At 40.8% G+C, this 16,034-nt stretch overlaps 1 protein-coding gene across 2 annotated transcripts in view; it reads right to left on the bottom strand.

The window, feature by feature from the left end:
* Nucleotides 1–2,343: 2,343 nt before the first annotated feature.
* Nucleotides 2,344–16,034, bottom strand: part of hmg20b (high mobility group 20B) — a 38,540-nt gene continuing 24,849 nt past the window's right edge. For both annotated transcript variants that reach the window (XM_072244275.1, XM_072244274.1), the window contains exons 7-11: nt 15,428–15,465; nt 13,960–14,038; nt 7,655–7,870; nt 5,808–5,940; nt 2,344–3,888 (exon numbers count right to left, since the gene is read on the bottom strand). In XM_072244275.1, coding sequence (XP_072100376.1) covers nt 3,876–3,888; nt 5,808–5,940; nt 7,655–7,870; nt 13,960–14,038; nt 15,428–15,465 — 479 coding nt within the window. In that variant the 3' untranslated portion in view covers nt 2,344–3,875. The remainder of the gene's footprint in view (nt 3,889–5,807; nt 5,941–7,654; nt 7,871–13,959; nt 14,039–15,427; nt 15,466–16,034) is intronic.

Raw genomic sequence — 16,034 nt, 5'->3', positions numbered from 1 at the left:
AAGAGCTATCTCTATTATTCCATGAATTTAACATTTGCTAGCTCTGGTGCATTCTACCCTCTCAGCAAGTTTGTTATGCAGCTGACATCAGGTGTTTGCAGACACACCCACGTTTACCTCTCTGCCATCCTTTCTAATCTTATGACTGACTAGCTCATGATCTTTAAGAGTGAGTCATAATTTCCTGCAATAGAAAATTGCCAGCAGACATTTCCATTTCCTACCGCGTACACTAACCTCTTGTTACTCACTATTCATCTCATGGCAATCTTTGAAGATAAATAAGACCTTGTATAACCACAATACTTTGATTGTTCTGATACTAAAGGCTCCTACAACTTTTCATCATTCATCCACCTTGGTTTAAAAAAAGGCTTTTGTGGGCCAAAGGGCCTGTATTGTGCTTTAGGTTTTCTATGTTTCTATATAACCTTCACCCTCCATCTCCAAATCACCCATATTCAGCCAGAAATATAGTTCAACCATATTGGTACATAAATACAAGAGATTCTGCAGATTCTAAAATCTTGGGCAACACACACACACAAAATGCCAGAAGATCTTAGCAATTCAGGCAGTTATCTATGGAGGAAAATAAACAGTGGAGACTTCAGGCTGAAATCCCTTCACCAGGACCGGAAAGGAAGAGGGCAGAATCTCGTCTAAGGGGAAGGAGTACAAGCTTAGAAGTGGGACCAGGTGAATGGAAGATGGGTGGGTGGAGGAGAGGTATGAAGAAGCTAGGAGGTGATGGGTGGACAAGGTAAAGGGCTGAAGAAGAATGAATCTGATAGAGGACGGTAGATCAAGGGAGAAAGGAGACATACCAGAGGTGAAGCGGTGATGGGCAGATACGAAGAGAAGGGGTGAGAGGGGAACCAGAAAGGTTGAATGGAAAAAAAGGGGAGGGGGGAAATTACCACAAGTTAAAGAAATTGATTTCATGCCATCAGTTTGGAGGCTGCCCAGATGAAATACGGTGATGCTCCTCCAATCTGAAAATGGCCTCATCGTGGCAGGACAAAAGCCATGCACTGACATGTTGGAATGAGAATGAAAGTCAAATTGAAATGGGTGACCACCAGGAAGTCCAGTGCAAAAGTGCATAGGGAAAATTGTTAACATTAAAGTACTACCTTACACAATATCTTGGTCATTGAAAGTCTGTCACTGTAGCAGAAATTCCTCAGGTTGGTATCACAGACTCAAGCACCTCAGCTCCTTCAATAAACTTCCTACCATTATGGGATCAGAAGGCACTCCATTCACCAATTTTAAATGAAATAGAAGACTACAAACTCCACAGAAATTGGATTGCCTGACCCCGCTCAATTTTTGTTTGTAAGAAAATCCCTTCACCCCAGCAAACAAGATAATAAATCTTCTCTGATCTGTCTCTAGCTCTCCTTTAGGTATAGCAAACAAACCTATATACACTTCAGGTCTCGACCCACCAACACTGAACAATTGTGGAAAAATATATACTGCATTTCCTTTGCAAGGAAAATTAACATTTCCTTCATCTTCCCTATTACTGCTTTGCCTGCATGCTAACTTTGGTCCCTGTGCAATATCATTTCAAAATTCCTCCTAAATGAAAAAAAGTTGTTAATAATGACTTTTACCAAAATGTAAGATGTAATTTCTTACATAAAGTATGGTGCTGTGGACGCCAAGGGCAAGCCCCTTCTTGTATCTTATTGCCGATTACCAATTGTTCATGGAGTCAAGTAAACTTTGCAATGTCTTGGTGGAATTTATACTTCAATATCGAGAACAAGTGCAGGGTGTAAAATGCACAATTGGTTCTTAGATTATGCACAAGTATTCAGAAAAGTAAATAAAATCCAAATCCATCGATGAATCAACTAAATTACTCTCCCAAATAAAGAAATTCATCAGCAATTTTATGCAATGCAATTCAGATCTATTATAGATATTTAACAATTAGTAGAATCAGATTACCCTTGGCAATTTCAGTATTTACTTTTAAATGGAAGTTTACTTGTGTAGCCCCACATCCAGTCATGTAATAGCCAAATCCATCAATATAATTACCTCTTTAATCTCAATCAGGTGTTCAGAACTTACAAATTTATGTTCAGACCTTACAAATCTATATTGCTTTGATCTTTCTGAAGCTAGAATAAAACCAGGGGTGAGATGGTCTATTAAATTTGTGCACTTGTTCACATGGCTATAGTCACAACTGTGTTAACTACAAGATAAATCAGACTTCATCTTCTCCAACAGGTTGTCTTGCTCCTCAAGCTATTCTTTATCGATGAGTTTTTGCATACTGTTTTACTGATTAAATAATAACCAAGGCTAAACATGGGCAAAAAGTTATTACCTCCCTTTATTGATTTTCAATCAACCAAATCATTGATGTTTTACCGACAGATTTGTAGAATTATCCTCTCAGAATTTACACTGGAAAAAAAAAATCCAGAATTGATGGAAGAAGCTTGTTCACTTCCTGCTCGCACTTAGTTGTTTTCTGCTTAAATGCATCCGCTGATACGGCATTAAAGTTCGCTTCAGATGTCTGACGAAAATCATAAGTCCACCACAAACTAATCATTGAGCAGGATACTGGTATACACAAATACTGAAGTCTCTTTATTAGTCCAGAAAGACAAGTGATTTGGATGCACAGTTGTGCTTATTTTACACTTCTTACAGTTTCATGAATGAACAGTATAGTGTCACAATTTAAAATTAATGGTACATTTTCAAAAAAGACAAGATAGTGGGGAGAAGAAAAAGGAAAAATACACTAGTTGATATTACAGAAGTTTCAATAGATGCTTTGTTACCAATGGAGAGCTGTTATTTATTTAACTTGCCGCCTTCAGCATCTCCATGGCTGGTAGGAGAAACAGGAAAAAAAAGTATTTGAAAAGGAGAATCTTTTAAAAAGAAAACCATAAAATGTCACTTGCTTGGTTTTTTTATTCCAGTATTGTTATTTGCGAAAGATGAACTGCAGTATTCAAAATGAATTTCCTAGCATAATAATTGTTATATATCACAAGAGATTGCTATACACAAGAGAATATCAACTCACTTTCTACGATGAAATATTATGAATGCCATCATAAAATTCATTTTCAGAACTTGATTCTTTAATGTAATTAAATGGATATTATATTGATATTTACAGATTAGTGCAGAGTATAAACTGTAGACAATTGCAATCTGTTTAAGGTTAACTGCATCATTTTTGTACCAAATGCAAGATTCTATGGTAGTAAATAAATACTGGCGCAATTCCCCTCTCTCGCTAAACTGCTGTGTAGTTTTTAGAAAAATGCCACAGGAACTCCCATTTTCTTGCCCCAAAAAGCTTAGAAAGATTCTTATCTTCACTTTCTCCAGAACATTGTTGCAAAATTGTTAATGATGATTTTTTTAGCATTCTTGCAACATGGGGATAATAACTGATTGTGTAAAATAGTGTCTGAATGCTACAAGATCTATAGTAGTACCTCTGTGTTTAGTAAAAAAAATGCTTGTGGTTTTGATTGTAAAAAAAACCACTGAAAAAAAAAATCATAAAAATAATACAATCCAAACCATTAGTCATGAATGCCCAAAGGCTTCTCCATTTGCACATAATTCACATACACTGTATATCATACATTGAAAGACTTCAAACACCATAGCATCCATATGCAACAAAACAATATTAAAAATCACTGACATCCTAGAAGAAAATCAAAATTGGTGCGCTAAATGTGTGAAATAATCAAAGTCTAAAAAGGTAACAATTTGCATTATTTCCCCAAGGTTTTTCTCAAGTTCCACAAATTCGACATTGTAACTGATCCATTAGCAATGATATGGTCATTCCGGAAGGTTTCTTCCTCTGTTCATAAATTATCACTGAAAGGAAGAATTTAGGAACAACAATCACAAAGCAAATAATCTGTATCATTTGACTAGACCAGGATAATTAGTTAATAAGAGTTAATATTCTCAATGATATTTCTACAACCTCTACAACGTGTAGTCAAAACTGCTCAACGTATCACTGGCGCCAGCTTACTCTCCATCAATGGCAATATATACAGAAAGGTGCCGGAAAAGGGTCAGGAACATCCTGAAGGATTCTCACCTATCCTGTTCATGGACTGTGTGTCCCACTCCCGTCAGGGAAGAGGCTATGTAGCATCTACACCAGGACCAGCATACTCAAAATCAGTTACTTTCCCTAGGCAGCAAGGCTAATCAATACCTTCGCCCACTAACCCAGCCCTCCACACCACGACTTAATCAGTCACCTTATGTACAGAGACTTCGGTGCCTAGCTTCACCTTATGGACATACAATCAATATATAAAAGCTAGTGTATGTATTTATATTTATTGTGTTTTATGATTATTATGTTCTTTATTTTTTGTTTCTTTTGTGATGTATCGGATCCGGAGTAACAATTATTTTGTTCTCCTTTACACTTTTGTACTGGAAATGACATTAAACAATCTTGAATCAGTGCTACAGGCCATCTTAGTTATCTGTTAAGGTCAGATCAAAGATGGCACTACTGAAAACGTGCGACAGCTCACTGGTAATTTGAAAGCAAAGGAATCTGATTAAAACCATTACGAATAACATTTATTTTGAAGCAAATTGTGGTAAACAACCACCACAAGCAATGAAGAAGCGAGCGAAGGCAAAGCGAATATGTGGGATGCGCCTGGGTGGCATGCTGCAAAATCAATGCACTTGGGGTACGAGCCGTGCTGGTTGGAGTGAATGAGAAGACGGAGGGGAGAAGACGGGACAGAGGAGTTCTGATGCCCGTCTGACTAATGCGGGTGCGAGGGTGAATCGCTTGAAACATCGAGCTGAACTGGAGACATTGAGAACAGCTTTTTTGGCAGTGAAAGGTCTGAAGTGAATTGATGGGCAGTGTGTTCGAGGCAAGGCCCGAGTCCAAGTGCGAGGTACAATCCGCTGTTTGGACAATCTAAACACTGGCACAGATAGACTGGAAAGGCAGGGTGTTGAGAGCTAGACGGGGTTGGATCACTCTGGGCGTTAAGCCGACTTGGAAAGGTCAGGAATAGCTCCTTCAGCAGCAAAATCTAGGCCCGGGTCCTAGTGCGAAGTTTGTACAATTCAAATGCCAGCACAGATAGTCTGGGGGCTTCTCTCCCATGATGCTAAGGCTATGAGACTGCCCCCAACTGTTGCACTTCATGTCTGCAAACTTTATGGTGATTTGCCCCGCTAATATGATGAACTAAATACTGAGGCTTTGGGCCTACTCCGGGCACTTGGATCTAAATACTCAAATTGGTTCGGAATGCTGTTGGTGTTGCTTGCTTTTATTGTTTATGTGATTCTTGTGTTTTTTCTCTTTCTTTGTGGGCACAGTGGGGAGGGTGGTTGGTCTTATTGTTTTTTTTTTAATTAGGTTCTTTGCTTTCCAACTGCCTGTTAAGCAAACAAATCAAGGTTGTATATTTTATACATACTTTGATAATAAATGCACTTTGAACTTTGAGATCACTGGACTGCTACAACATCTGATCACCAGCCTGAAATAATTCATCTCGTCCCGAACAAGATCACTTTAAGCAAAAATCTGCTGGAGGAACTCAGCTGCTCTGGGAGGAAAGGAATCGTTAACAGTTCGTGTTGAAACTCTGCATCAGGACATCTTCAAATGACCCGCTGAGTCCTCCAGCAGAATATTGCTCCAGATTCCAGCATCTGCAATCTCCTGTTTCCGAGGCTGTTTTCAGATCTAACTTCGAAGAAAAAATAGTTCCTCTCATTTTACCTCAAATGCTTACCTATCTAACTGACTGATGATCTCTTGCACCCTTCCAACTAGCTTTTCATATTCCAAGGGGCTGCTCTCGATGACATTGTGAAGTTTGGCCATGTATGTATCAAGTGTTCCTTCGGTCGGTGTTTCTCCCGTACCTAATTACCAAAAAAAATAATAAATCAGAATGTCGGGTCATTCAGATAATGCAAACAGATTAAACTGATCTGTGACAATTATACATTATTCCCTGCTAGGCCAGCCTTCCCTTCCGAAAATTTTACATTTAATGCTATGTACGAAAGATGGCAGGAAAATACCAACTCCAAATTAATGTTGATAAATCTAAAACTGAAAAGATAGATGTTGATCAAAAATTTCAAACAAAAATTACATTCAAGAAAATAAAACCACAACTTGATGTCTACCAGGTCAAGGGAAGGGGGGGGGGGCAGGAAGGGATCAATGAGGGGATCAGGTAGGAGGGGAGGAGAGGAGAGACGAGTTTTCTAGTTCCAGTTTTCCTTCTCCTAGATGAGTTGCCAAAGATGGCTGATGAGCTGCGTCTGCCTGAAGCAACTGGTTTTAAGGCACCAGTAGCCTGCCTTTACCCCTTCTCCAAACAGCAGAAATGATTCCACTGGGCTTAGTAGCTAAGCCACACACGAAGGCCAGGAGCTGGACTTGGCTGTCAGAGGCTATTTGAGACACACACCATTGAGAGCATTAAATAAGATAGTGGGAGCTTAGGGTTGCCAACGGACAAGAGTAGCAGTCAAATACGTTGAATTTACCCCGAGAAGACTACAATGACCATGAAGCCTTGCGCGGGCACCAGGGTGCATGCATGTACGTGCCGATTTCTTTTAGATTCTGTTCGGGGGGGGGGGGGTATTACTCACGACCGGAATTTAGGTGATAAGTGGCTAATACACTCAATTTCATTTCTAAAAGGGTTTAACTAACGAATTTAATATTAAACACACAGCGCATATTTTCCTCGCATGAATATAGTGATAAGTCAATCATCAGGGGAGGACGGGGAGCTTGAAGTAAGTGTTGAACGAACTTCCAGTAGAAGTGATAGAGGCAGGTTCGATATTATCATTTAAAGAAAAATTGGATAGGTATATGGACAGGAAGGAAATGGAGAGTTGTGGGCTGAGTGCAGGTCGGTGGGACTAGGTGAGAGTTGCGTTCAGCATGGACTAGAAGGGCAGAGATGGCCTGTTTCCGTGCTGTAATTGTTATGTGGTGATATGGTTATATAAGTCAATAGCATCATAACATTTTAAGTAACGTTTGGATATTAAACACACAGCACATATTTTCCCCGTATGAACAAATCATTGCAACACACCAATATCGCTGAATCAGTGGGAGCCCTGGGCTTGTTTCCTTGCAACAAGACGGTCCTATCGAGGGGAGATGGGAGACAGCGATACTCGAACAGGGTTCCTTATGTCCAGTCTATTCCGCAATTTAGTTTTTGTTGCATTCATTGCAGAAAACTCCACTTCGCAGAAAAATGTTGGAAATGGAAGAAGCGTTTTCAGTGCTTTCGTGGCTATCTCAGGATATTCAGCCTTGACTTAGATCCAGAATGCCGGCAGAGATGTTATGTCAAACATACTTTTCATCCCGCCGTCATTTGCAAGTTTAAGGAGTTGATCTCCTTCCCGCGCTGATGCGGATGACACGCGGGTAATGACCTCGCATGCATTCAAGCTCAACAGTGAGCGTGACAGGGAATGAGGAAAGGTGCAGCTGACTCATATTGCCAAATCATATTGTTTCCTCGCGGCCCGGTAGCGCATGCTTTGCGGCCCGGTGGTTGGGGACCGCTGTTTTAGAAGAGCTTTCATTTCTCACCTGGAATGGGAATAGAAGCAAAGCTGGCAGTCAGGGCCTGTCGTACGGCCTGTAACTGGTGCTGTAACGTCAACGTTTCTCTCTCTTCCAGTGCCAACTCCTGCTCCAATTTCTCTTTGGCATTATTCATACTCTCTATGTGTTTTTGCAAGATTATATTCTGCTCTTCAAACTCTACATTTGACTTTCTTAACTTTCGTAATTCTGATTCACGTGCTTTAAGAGAAAGAGAAACAAGTCAATTCAAATTTCACTTTGAATAACAAGAGGGGCAACTTTTCTTTCTTCTGCAATAAACTGGCAGATCAACAACTCCACCCACTGACCCACCCCTCCACACCCCACAAAACACCCCTACTTTATCACTTCCTGTCAGGAAACACATTGAGGTCATTGATAAGAATCTGAATTAATATCATCAGCTTGTCTTGTTAAATCTGTTGTTTTGTGGCAGCACTACATAACAATAAAAACTATAAATCACAATAAGTATATACAAAATAAATTAATAAGTAGTGCAAAAGAAAAGAGGGAAAAATACTGAGGTAGTGTTTATGGGTTCATTGCCCATTCAGAAATCTGTTGGTGGAGGGGTAGAAGCTGTTCCTAAAACATTGAGTGTTTGTCTTCAGGCTCCTGTACCATCTCTCTGATAGCAATGAGAAGAGGGTTTGTCCTGGGTGATGAATTTACACACTTCTAATAAAAGGTTATTGATCTGAAACAGCAGCAGTTTCTTTACACAGTTTCTGCCTGACCTGTTGAGTATTTCCACCATGATCTACTTGATTTCATAAATAATGAAATAGCCACTGCTCTACGTATCATCCTTACACATCTGGAGAAGAAGGATGCTTATGTGAGAATGCTGTTCTTGGACTACATTTCAGCATTCAACACCATAATTCCCTCCAGGCTCAACAAGAAGCTCAGAGACCTCGGCCTTGACCCTGCCTTGTGCAGGTAGATCCCGGACTTCCTGTCAGATCACCGGCAGGTGGTAAGAATGGGCTCCCTCACCTCCACTGACAACACAGGAGACCCTCAGGACTGTGTACTACGTTCCCTCCTTTACTCCCTGTATACCCATGACTGTGTCACCACCCACAGCTCTAATCTGCTAATTAAATTTGCCAACGACACAACATTGATTGGCCTAATCTCAAACTATAACGAGGTGGTTTACAGAGAAGAAGTCATCTCTGACACAGTGGTGTCAAGGAAACAACCTCTTCCTCACTGTCGCAAAAACAAAGGAGCTGGTTGTGGATTACAGGAGGAATGGAGATGGGTTAACCCCTATTTACATCAATGGATCTGGGGTTGAGAGGGTGAACAGCTTTAATTTCCTCAGCATCCACATTACCGAGAACCTCTCGTGGTCCGTACACACCAGCTGTGTGGTGAAAAAGGCACAACAGCACCTCTTTCACCTCAAGCTGTTGAGGAAGTTTGGTATAGGCACCCAAATCCTAAGAACTTTCTACAGGGGCACAATTGAAAGCATCCTGACTGGCTACATCAATGCCTTGTATGGGAACTGTACCTCCCTTAATCGCAGGATTCCGCAGAGAGGGGTGTGGAGAGCCCAGTGCATCTGTAGATGTGAACTTCCCACTATTCAGGACATTTCCAAAGCCAGGTGTGTAAAAAGGGCCCATAGGATCATTGGAGGCCCGAGTCAGCCCAACCACAATCTATTCCAGCTGCTACCATCTGGGAAACGGTACCACAGCATAAAAGCCAGGACCAACAGGCTCTGGGACAGCTTCTTCCACCAGGATATCTGACTGATTAACTCATGCTGATCTGAGTGTATTTCTATGTTACATTGACTGTTCTATTTATTATAAATTATTATTATTGCACATTGCACATTTAGATGGAGACGCAAGGAAGATTTTTACTCATGTATGTGAAGGATGTAAGAAATAAGGTCAATTCAAGCCATTCAATTCATGTCAAACCTTAACTTCACATTAGTCTGAACAGTTCCCTTTGATTGCAAGGCGGCAATAAACAGTGCAGTCCACATATAGCAATTTAAGGATTTGCACATGGGTTACGGATACCCCTCATAGTTACGGATAACTCATCTAGAGATTTCCACGTTGACAACGAGTTACGAATACCTCATTTAGATATTTCCGCGTTAACCAATGGGTTATGAATACCCCTAGGTTACAGACACCTCACTTAGAGATTTCCACATTAAACCATGGGTTACAGATACCCCTCAGAGTTATGGATACCTCATTCAGAGATTCCACATCAACAATACGTTACAGATACCTCAGTTAGAGATTTCTGCCTTTGACAATGAGTTATGGATACCCCTCATGGTTACTGGGGGAAGACGGAAATTGTGCCTTGACCATCATTAAATCCAGATTATATTTATGACCCATAAAGAAATCTTATTTTTCCCCCAAAAAATTAAGCAATCATACATTTAAATAATAGTTCTCAGTTGCTTTATTCTCCACTTTGATGAATATCCTATACTGCTCACAAGTTGGACACTTGCAAACTAACTTTCCCTAGGAGTTCTGGACAGATGCTGAAGAAACTGATGAAATAATGCAACAGCTTTTCAAATTATTTTAATGTAAAGGAAATCAAATTATTTTAATTCACCCTTGAGGATAATATTTGTATCATATAGTTCTTTTAGAACATTACAGCACAGTGAAGGCCCTTCGGCCCGCATGATTGTGCTGACTCTCTAAACTACTCCAAGATCAATCTAACCCTTCTCTCCCTTTTTCTATCATCCACGTGACTGTCTAAGAGCTTCTCAAATGTCCCTAATATAACCATATAACAATTACAGCACGGAAACAGGCCATCTTGGCCCTTCTAGTCCGTGCCGGACTATATCTGCCCCTACCACCACCACTGGCAGGGCACTCCACACACCTACCCCTGTAAATAAAAAACTTACCTCTGACATCCCCCCCTCTATACTTTTCTCCAAGCACATTTAAAATGATGCCCCTCTCATATTAGCCACCTGCCCTGGGAAAAAGTCTATGGCTTTCTTCTCGATCAATGCCTTTTAAAACATAATTTCAGTAGAACTCCCACTTCATACCATAATGATTGAAAGACATAATTAGGTACGAACCCTGCTGCTACCCTATCGACCAAGGGTTCCCAACCTACAGTCCACGGACCCGTTGCTTAATGGTTTTGGTCTATGACATTAAAAAAAAGTTGGGAACCCCTACTATAGATAAACTGGTCATTTTTAATTTAAAAAGAACCCCATAGGGGCAAGTGATCAAAATATGACCGAATTCACCCTGAAATTTCAGAAGGAGAAACTAAAGTCAAAGTCAGATGTATCAGTATTACAGTGGAGTAAAGGGAATGACAGGGGCATTAAAGAGGAGTTGGCCAGAATTGATTGGAAAAGAACACTGGCAGGGATGACGGCAGAGCAGCAATGGCTGGATTTTCTGGAAATAATTCAGACGGCACAGGCTATATACATGCCAAAGAGGAAGAAGTATTCTAAAGGAAAGATGACACAACCGTGGCTGACAGGAGAAGTCAAACCAAAGTAAAACCCTAAAATAGGGTATATAATAGAACAAAGATCAGTGGTAAATTAGCAGATTGGGAAACTTTTAAAAGCCAACAGAAGACAACTAAAAAAGACATTAAAGGTAAAGATGGAATATGAAAGTAAGCTAGCCACCTAAAGAGGACACCTAAAGTTTCTTCAGATACATAAAGTGTAAAAGAGAGGCAACAGTAATGATACTAGAGAACGGTAATGGGGGACAATGAAATGGCAGATTAACTGAATAGGTATTTTTCATCAGGCTTCATGGTGAAACAGACTGGAACTTCCCGGTGTCAGAGGGCATGAAGTGTGTGAAGTTACCATTACCAGAGAGAAGGTTCTTAGGAGAATGAAAGTTCTGAAGGTAGGTAAGTCACCTGGACCTGATGGTGTACACCCCAGAATTCTGAAAGAGGAGGCTGAAGAGATCATGGAGGTATTAGTAATGATCTTTCAAGAATCACTAGATTCTGGAATGGTTCCGGAAGACTGAAAAATTGCACATGTCACTGTACTCTTCAAGAAGGGAGAGAGACAGAAGAAAGGAAACTATAGGCCAGTTAGTCTGACCTTGGTGGTTGGGAAGATGTTGGAGTTGATTGTTAAGGATGAGATCTCAGGGTACCGGGAGGCACATGATGCCATAGTCAGCATGGTCTCCTCAAGGGGAAAATCTTGACTGACAAATCTGGTGGAATTCTTTGAAGTAGTAACATGCAGGATACATAAAGGAGGATCAGTTGATGTTGTGTACTTGGATTTTCAGAAGGCCTCTGACATGCTACCACATGAGGCTGCTTATCAAGATATGAGCCCATAGTATTAGAGGAAAGATGCTAGAATGGATAAAGCAGTGGCTGATTGGCTGGAGGCAAAGAGTGGGAATAAAGGGAGCCTTTTCTGACTGGCTGCCAGTGACTAGGGGTGTTCCACAGGGATCTGTGTTGGGACTGATTCTTTTAACATTATGTCAATGATTTGGATGATGGAATTGATGGCTTTGTTGCAAGGTCTGCAGACAATATGAAGATGGGTGAAGGGGCAAGTAGTTTAGAGGAAGTAGAGAGGCTACAAAAGAACTTAGTCAGATTAGGAGAATGGGCAAAGAAATGGCAGATGTAATACAGTGACAGGAATAGTATGTCGTGCACTTTGGTAGAAGAAATGAAAGGGTTGACTACTTTCTAATGGAGAAAAAAAATACAAAAAAACTGAGATGCGAAGGGACTTGGGAGTCCTTGTGCAGGACTCCCAAAAGGTTAATTTACAGGTTGAGTCTGTGGTGAGAACGGCAAATGCAATGTTAGCATTCATTTCAAGAGGACTAGAATAGAAAATTTCTGCCGGACAATGCTGAGGATGTTCTACGAGTCTGTGGTGGCCAGTGCTATCGTGTTTGCTGTTGTGTGCTGGGGCAGCAGGCACCAACAGAATCAACAAGCTCATTCGTAAGGCCAGTGATGTTGTGGGGATGGAACTGGACTCTCTGATGGTGGTGTCTGAAAAGAGGATGCTGTCCAAGTTGCATGCCATCTTGGTCAATGTCTCCCATCCACTACATAATGTACTGGGTGGACACAGGAGTACATTCTGCCAGAGACTCATTCCTCCGAGATGCAGCACAGAGCGTCATAGGAAGTCATTCCTGCCTGTGGCCATCAAACTTTACAACTCCTCCCTTGGAGGGTCAGACACCCTGAGCCAATAGGCTGGTCCTGGACTTATTTCATAATTTACTGGCATAATTTACATATTACTATTTAACTATTTATGGTTCTATTACTATTTATTATTTATGGTGCAACTGTAACGAAAACCAATTTCCCCCGGGATCAATAAAGTATGATTACGACTATGACTAAAAGCAAGGATGCAGTGTTAGAACTCTATAAAGCACTGATGAGGCCTCCATTGGAGTATTGTGAACAGTTTTGGGCCCCTCATCTCAGAAGGGATGTGCTGAAACTGGAGAGGGTTCAAAGGAGGTTAACAAAAGTAATTCCAGGATTGAATGGCTTGTATGAAGAGCATCTGATGGCTCTGGGCCTGTATTCACTAGAATTCAGAAGAATGAGAGGTGACCTAATCGAAACCTATCGAATGGTGAAAGGCCTTGATAAAATGGATGTGGAGAGGATGTTTCCTATGGTCTAAGACCAGAGGACACAGTTCCAGAATGAAGGGGCATTCTTTTAGAATGGAGATAAGGACGAATTTCTTTAGCCAGAGGGTGGTGAATCTGTAGAATTCTTTGCCACAGACAGCTGTGGAGGCCAAGTCTATGTATATTTAAGGCAGAGGTTAATAGATTCTTGATTGGTCAGGGGAAGAAGGGATACGGGGAGAAGGCAGGAGATTGGGGCTAAGAGGAAAATTAGATCAGCCATGATGAAATGGCTGAGCAGACTTGATGGGCCAAATGGCCAAAGTCTGCTCCTGTATCTTATGGTCTTAATTAGCTGCTTTCTAAAACACTATGCTCAAATTAGATGTTGACTATTCTATTTTTAAAAACTAACAATTATCATTAATGGTTACAACTTGTCATTGCTTTAGGTTCTGATATCCTGACTGTTACATAAACTTCCCATGGCAGAAACTGGACAACTGGTTCAAGCACCATTCTTAGGGTCATCTTGGCTTGCATGACTCAGTTTCAATGAGGCTAAACTCCAAGCAGAATTAGATTTCCAAGAGATAGCATAATTCAAAAGGTCATTTTGTCTTAAAATACCTTTGGTCTGGTCAAGGAACTCTTCTGTAAAAATTGGGGTCTCAAACATGGAAACCCTGTCTGGTGCATCATCAGTGATCTGAATGACAAAAATAGATAAACCATTTGTAGCAAACTGAATTTTACTAATATTTTATAACATTTAACATCACAAACTGAAAGGCTAAATAGATAGATTGGGTGCGCAAAGGATGTTTCTTGTAGTGGAGGACTCTTGGGCCAGAGGGCACAGTCTCAGCCTCTGTTGAGAATCCCTTCAAAACAGAGATGAGGAGGAATTTCTTTAGCTAGAGGTTGATGAACCTGTGGATTTAATTACCACCGACCGCTGTAGAGGTGGAGTTATTGGGCATATTTAAAGTGGAGGTTGATTAGTCAGGGTGTCAAAAGTTTTGGGGAGAAGGGAGGAAAACGGGGTTGAGAAAGACAATAAAGCAGCCGATAAGGGATGAAGGAGCAGACTCAATGGACCAAATTACCTAATTCTGCTCCTATGTCTATGATCATACAATACCAAGATACCACACAGTCAATTCCTGGAAAATGAGTCTTAAGCCGGTGATGTGCCAAGACTGGACACACACGAGACTGTAGATGCTAAAACCTAGAGCAACACACAAACTGCTGGAGGAACACAGCAAGCCAGCTACGTAACATTAGGACTGAAAACTCAGTCCTAATGTTATGCTTCCATTACACTCATTTAAAAAAAAATAATTGCCACTGATACCACACAAGGTTTTCTTCTGAAGAGGCAGTGGCAGAAAACAACACAAAATCTAAGGCTCTGTGGATTTCAGTGATGAGCCTGACTGACAGATAATAGGGACGACAATTTATTTGTTTTGAATTATTTTACTTTGACATTTCCAAGTGTGCGTTTTAACTAGCTTTAAAATATTTAAGAAATTTAAGATATTTAAGCATTATTAAATTGATGTCAGAGATATTTAATACTGATTTGAAAAAAGAAACCTTTGGCCTTGCTCAATTTATTTAAAGATACACAGAATAGCCCTTCGAGCCACACTGTCCTGTAACCCCAGATTTAATCCTAACCTAATTATGTGACAATTTACAATGACCAATTAACCTACCCAGTAAGCTTTGGACTGTGGGAAGAAACCTGAGCACCCGGAGAAAACTCAAGCATTCCATGGGGGAAATGTACAGGGATTCCTTACAGAGGACATTGGGATTGAACTCTGAATTCCGACACACTGCGCTGTAACTGTCACATAAATCGCTGCGCTACTGTGGTGCCCAGATTTCTGCTCGAGCCTCTCAGGGGTGTTCCATGAGTGGGTTTCTGTAGGATGATTCCCAAGGCCTGGCTATTGTCCAGATTTGTTGCCTAACTCAAGGATGCATTGCGCAGGAACTGTAGGGACTTGTTGCTCCAACAAGAACTGGCCCACCATAAAAATAGAACTTTATACTATTTCAGTTCAAAATTTGCATAGCTCACCTTTGGGACTGGTCCACTAACACCCGACCACAATTCTTCTGAAATTATAAAATTAAAAGAAAAATCAGTTCTCTTTTAAATTAGAGGCCACATAACAATTTGCACTACATCCTTAAAGTTCAACATGCATTACAGCAATGTTGGCAAACACTACGCTACACAAGATGCCAGAATAAGTGAACAAAGCCCAGTCAAAGTAAGATTCAAGCCACAACAAAAAGGAATAGAGGTAGAGAAATATTAGGGGGAATTCTATAGCATAGAGTCTAGGTAACTGCTGGCCAAAACAGCCGAGAGGATCACTGGGGTCTCCCTCCCCCCTATTTGTAATGTTTACCAGGAGTATTGCCTCAAGCACTGTGGAGGATCCCTGCCACCCAACCCACAGTCACTTTGACCTACCACCACCAGGAAGGAGGCACAGGAGCATCAGGACTAGGACTGCTAGACTAGGTAACAGCTTCTTCTCTCAGGCCGTGAGACTAATGAATACCCTGCCACCACTGAGATCTCGTCACTGGGACAGCGAGCTGTTTACTGTTTACCTGTGCTGTGCACTACATGCATTTTGACTTATATTTTATTCACTTATTTATGGTAATATTTT

This window comes from Mobula birostris, chromosome 26 (assembly GCF_030028105.1).
Source record: "Mobula birostris isolate sMobBir1 chromosome 26, sMobBir1.hap1, whole genome shotgun sequence".
NCBI classification, from domain to species: Eukaryota; Metazoa; Chordata; class Chondrichthyes; order Myliobatiformes; family Myliobatidae; genus Mobula; species Mobula birostris.
Note: the sequence above shows the minus strand (reverse complement) of the source record. Positions and strands in the feature narration are given on the sequence as shown.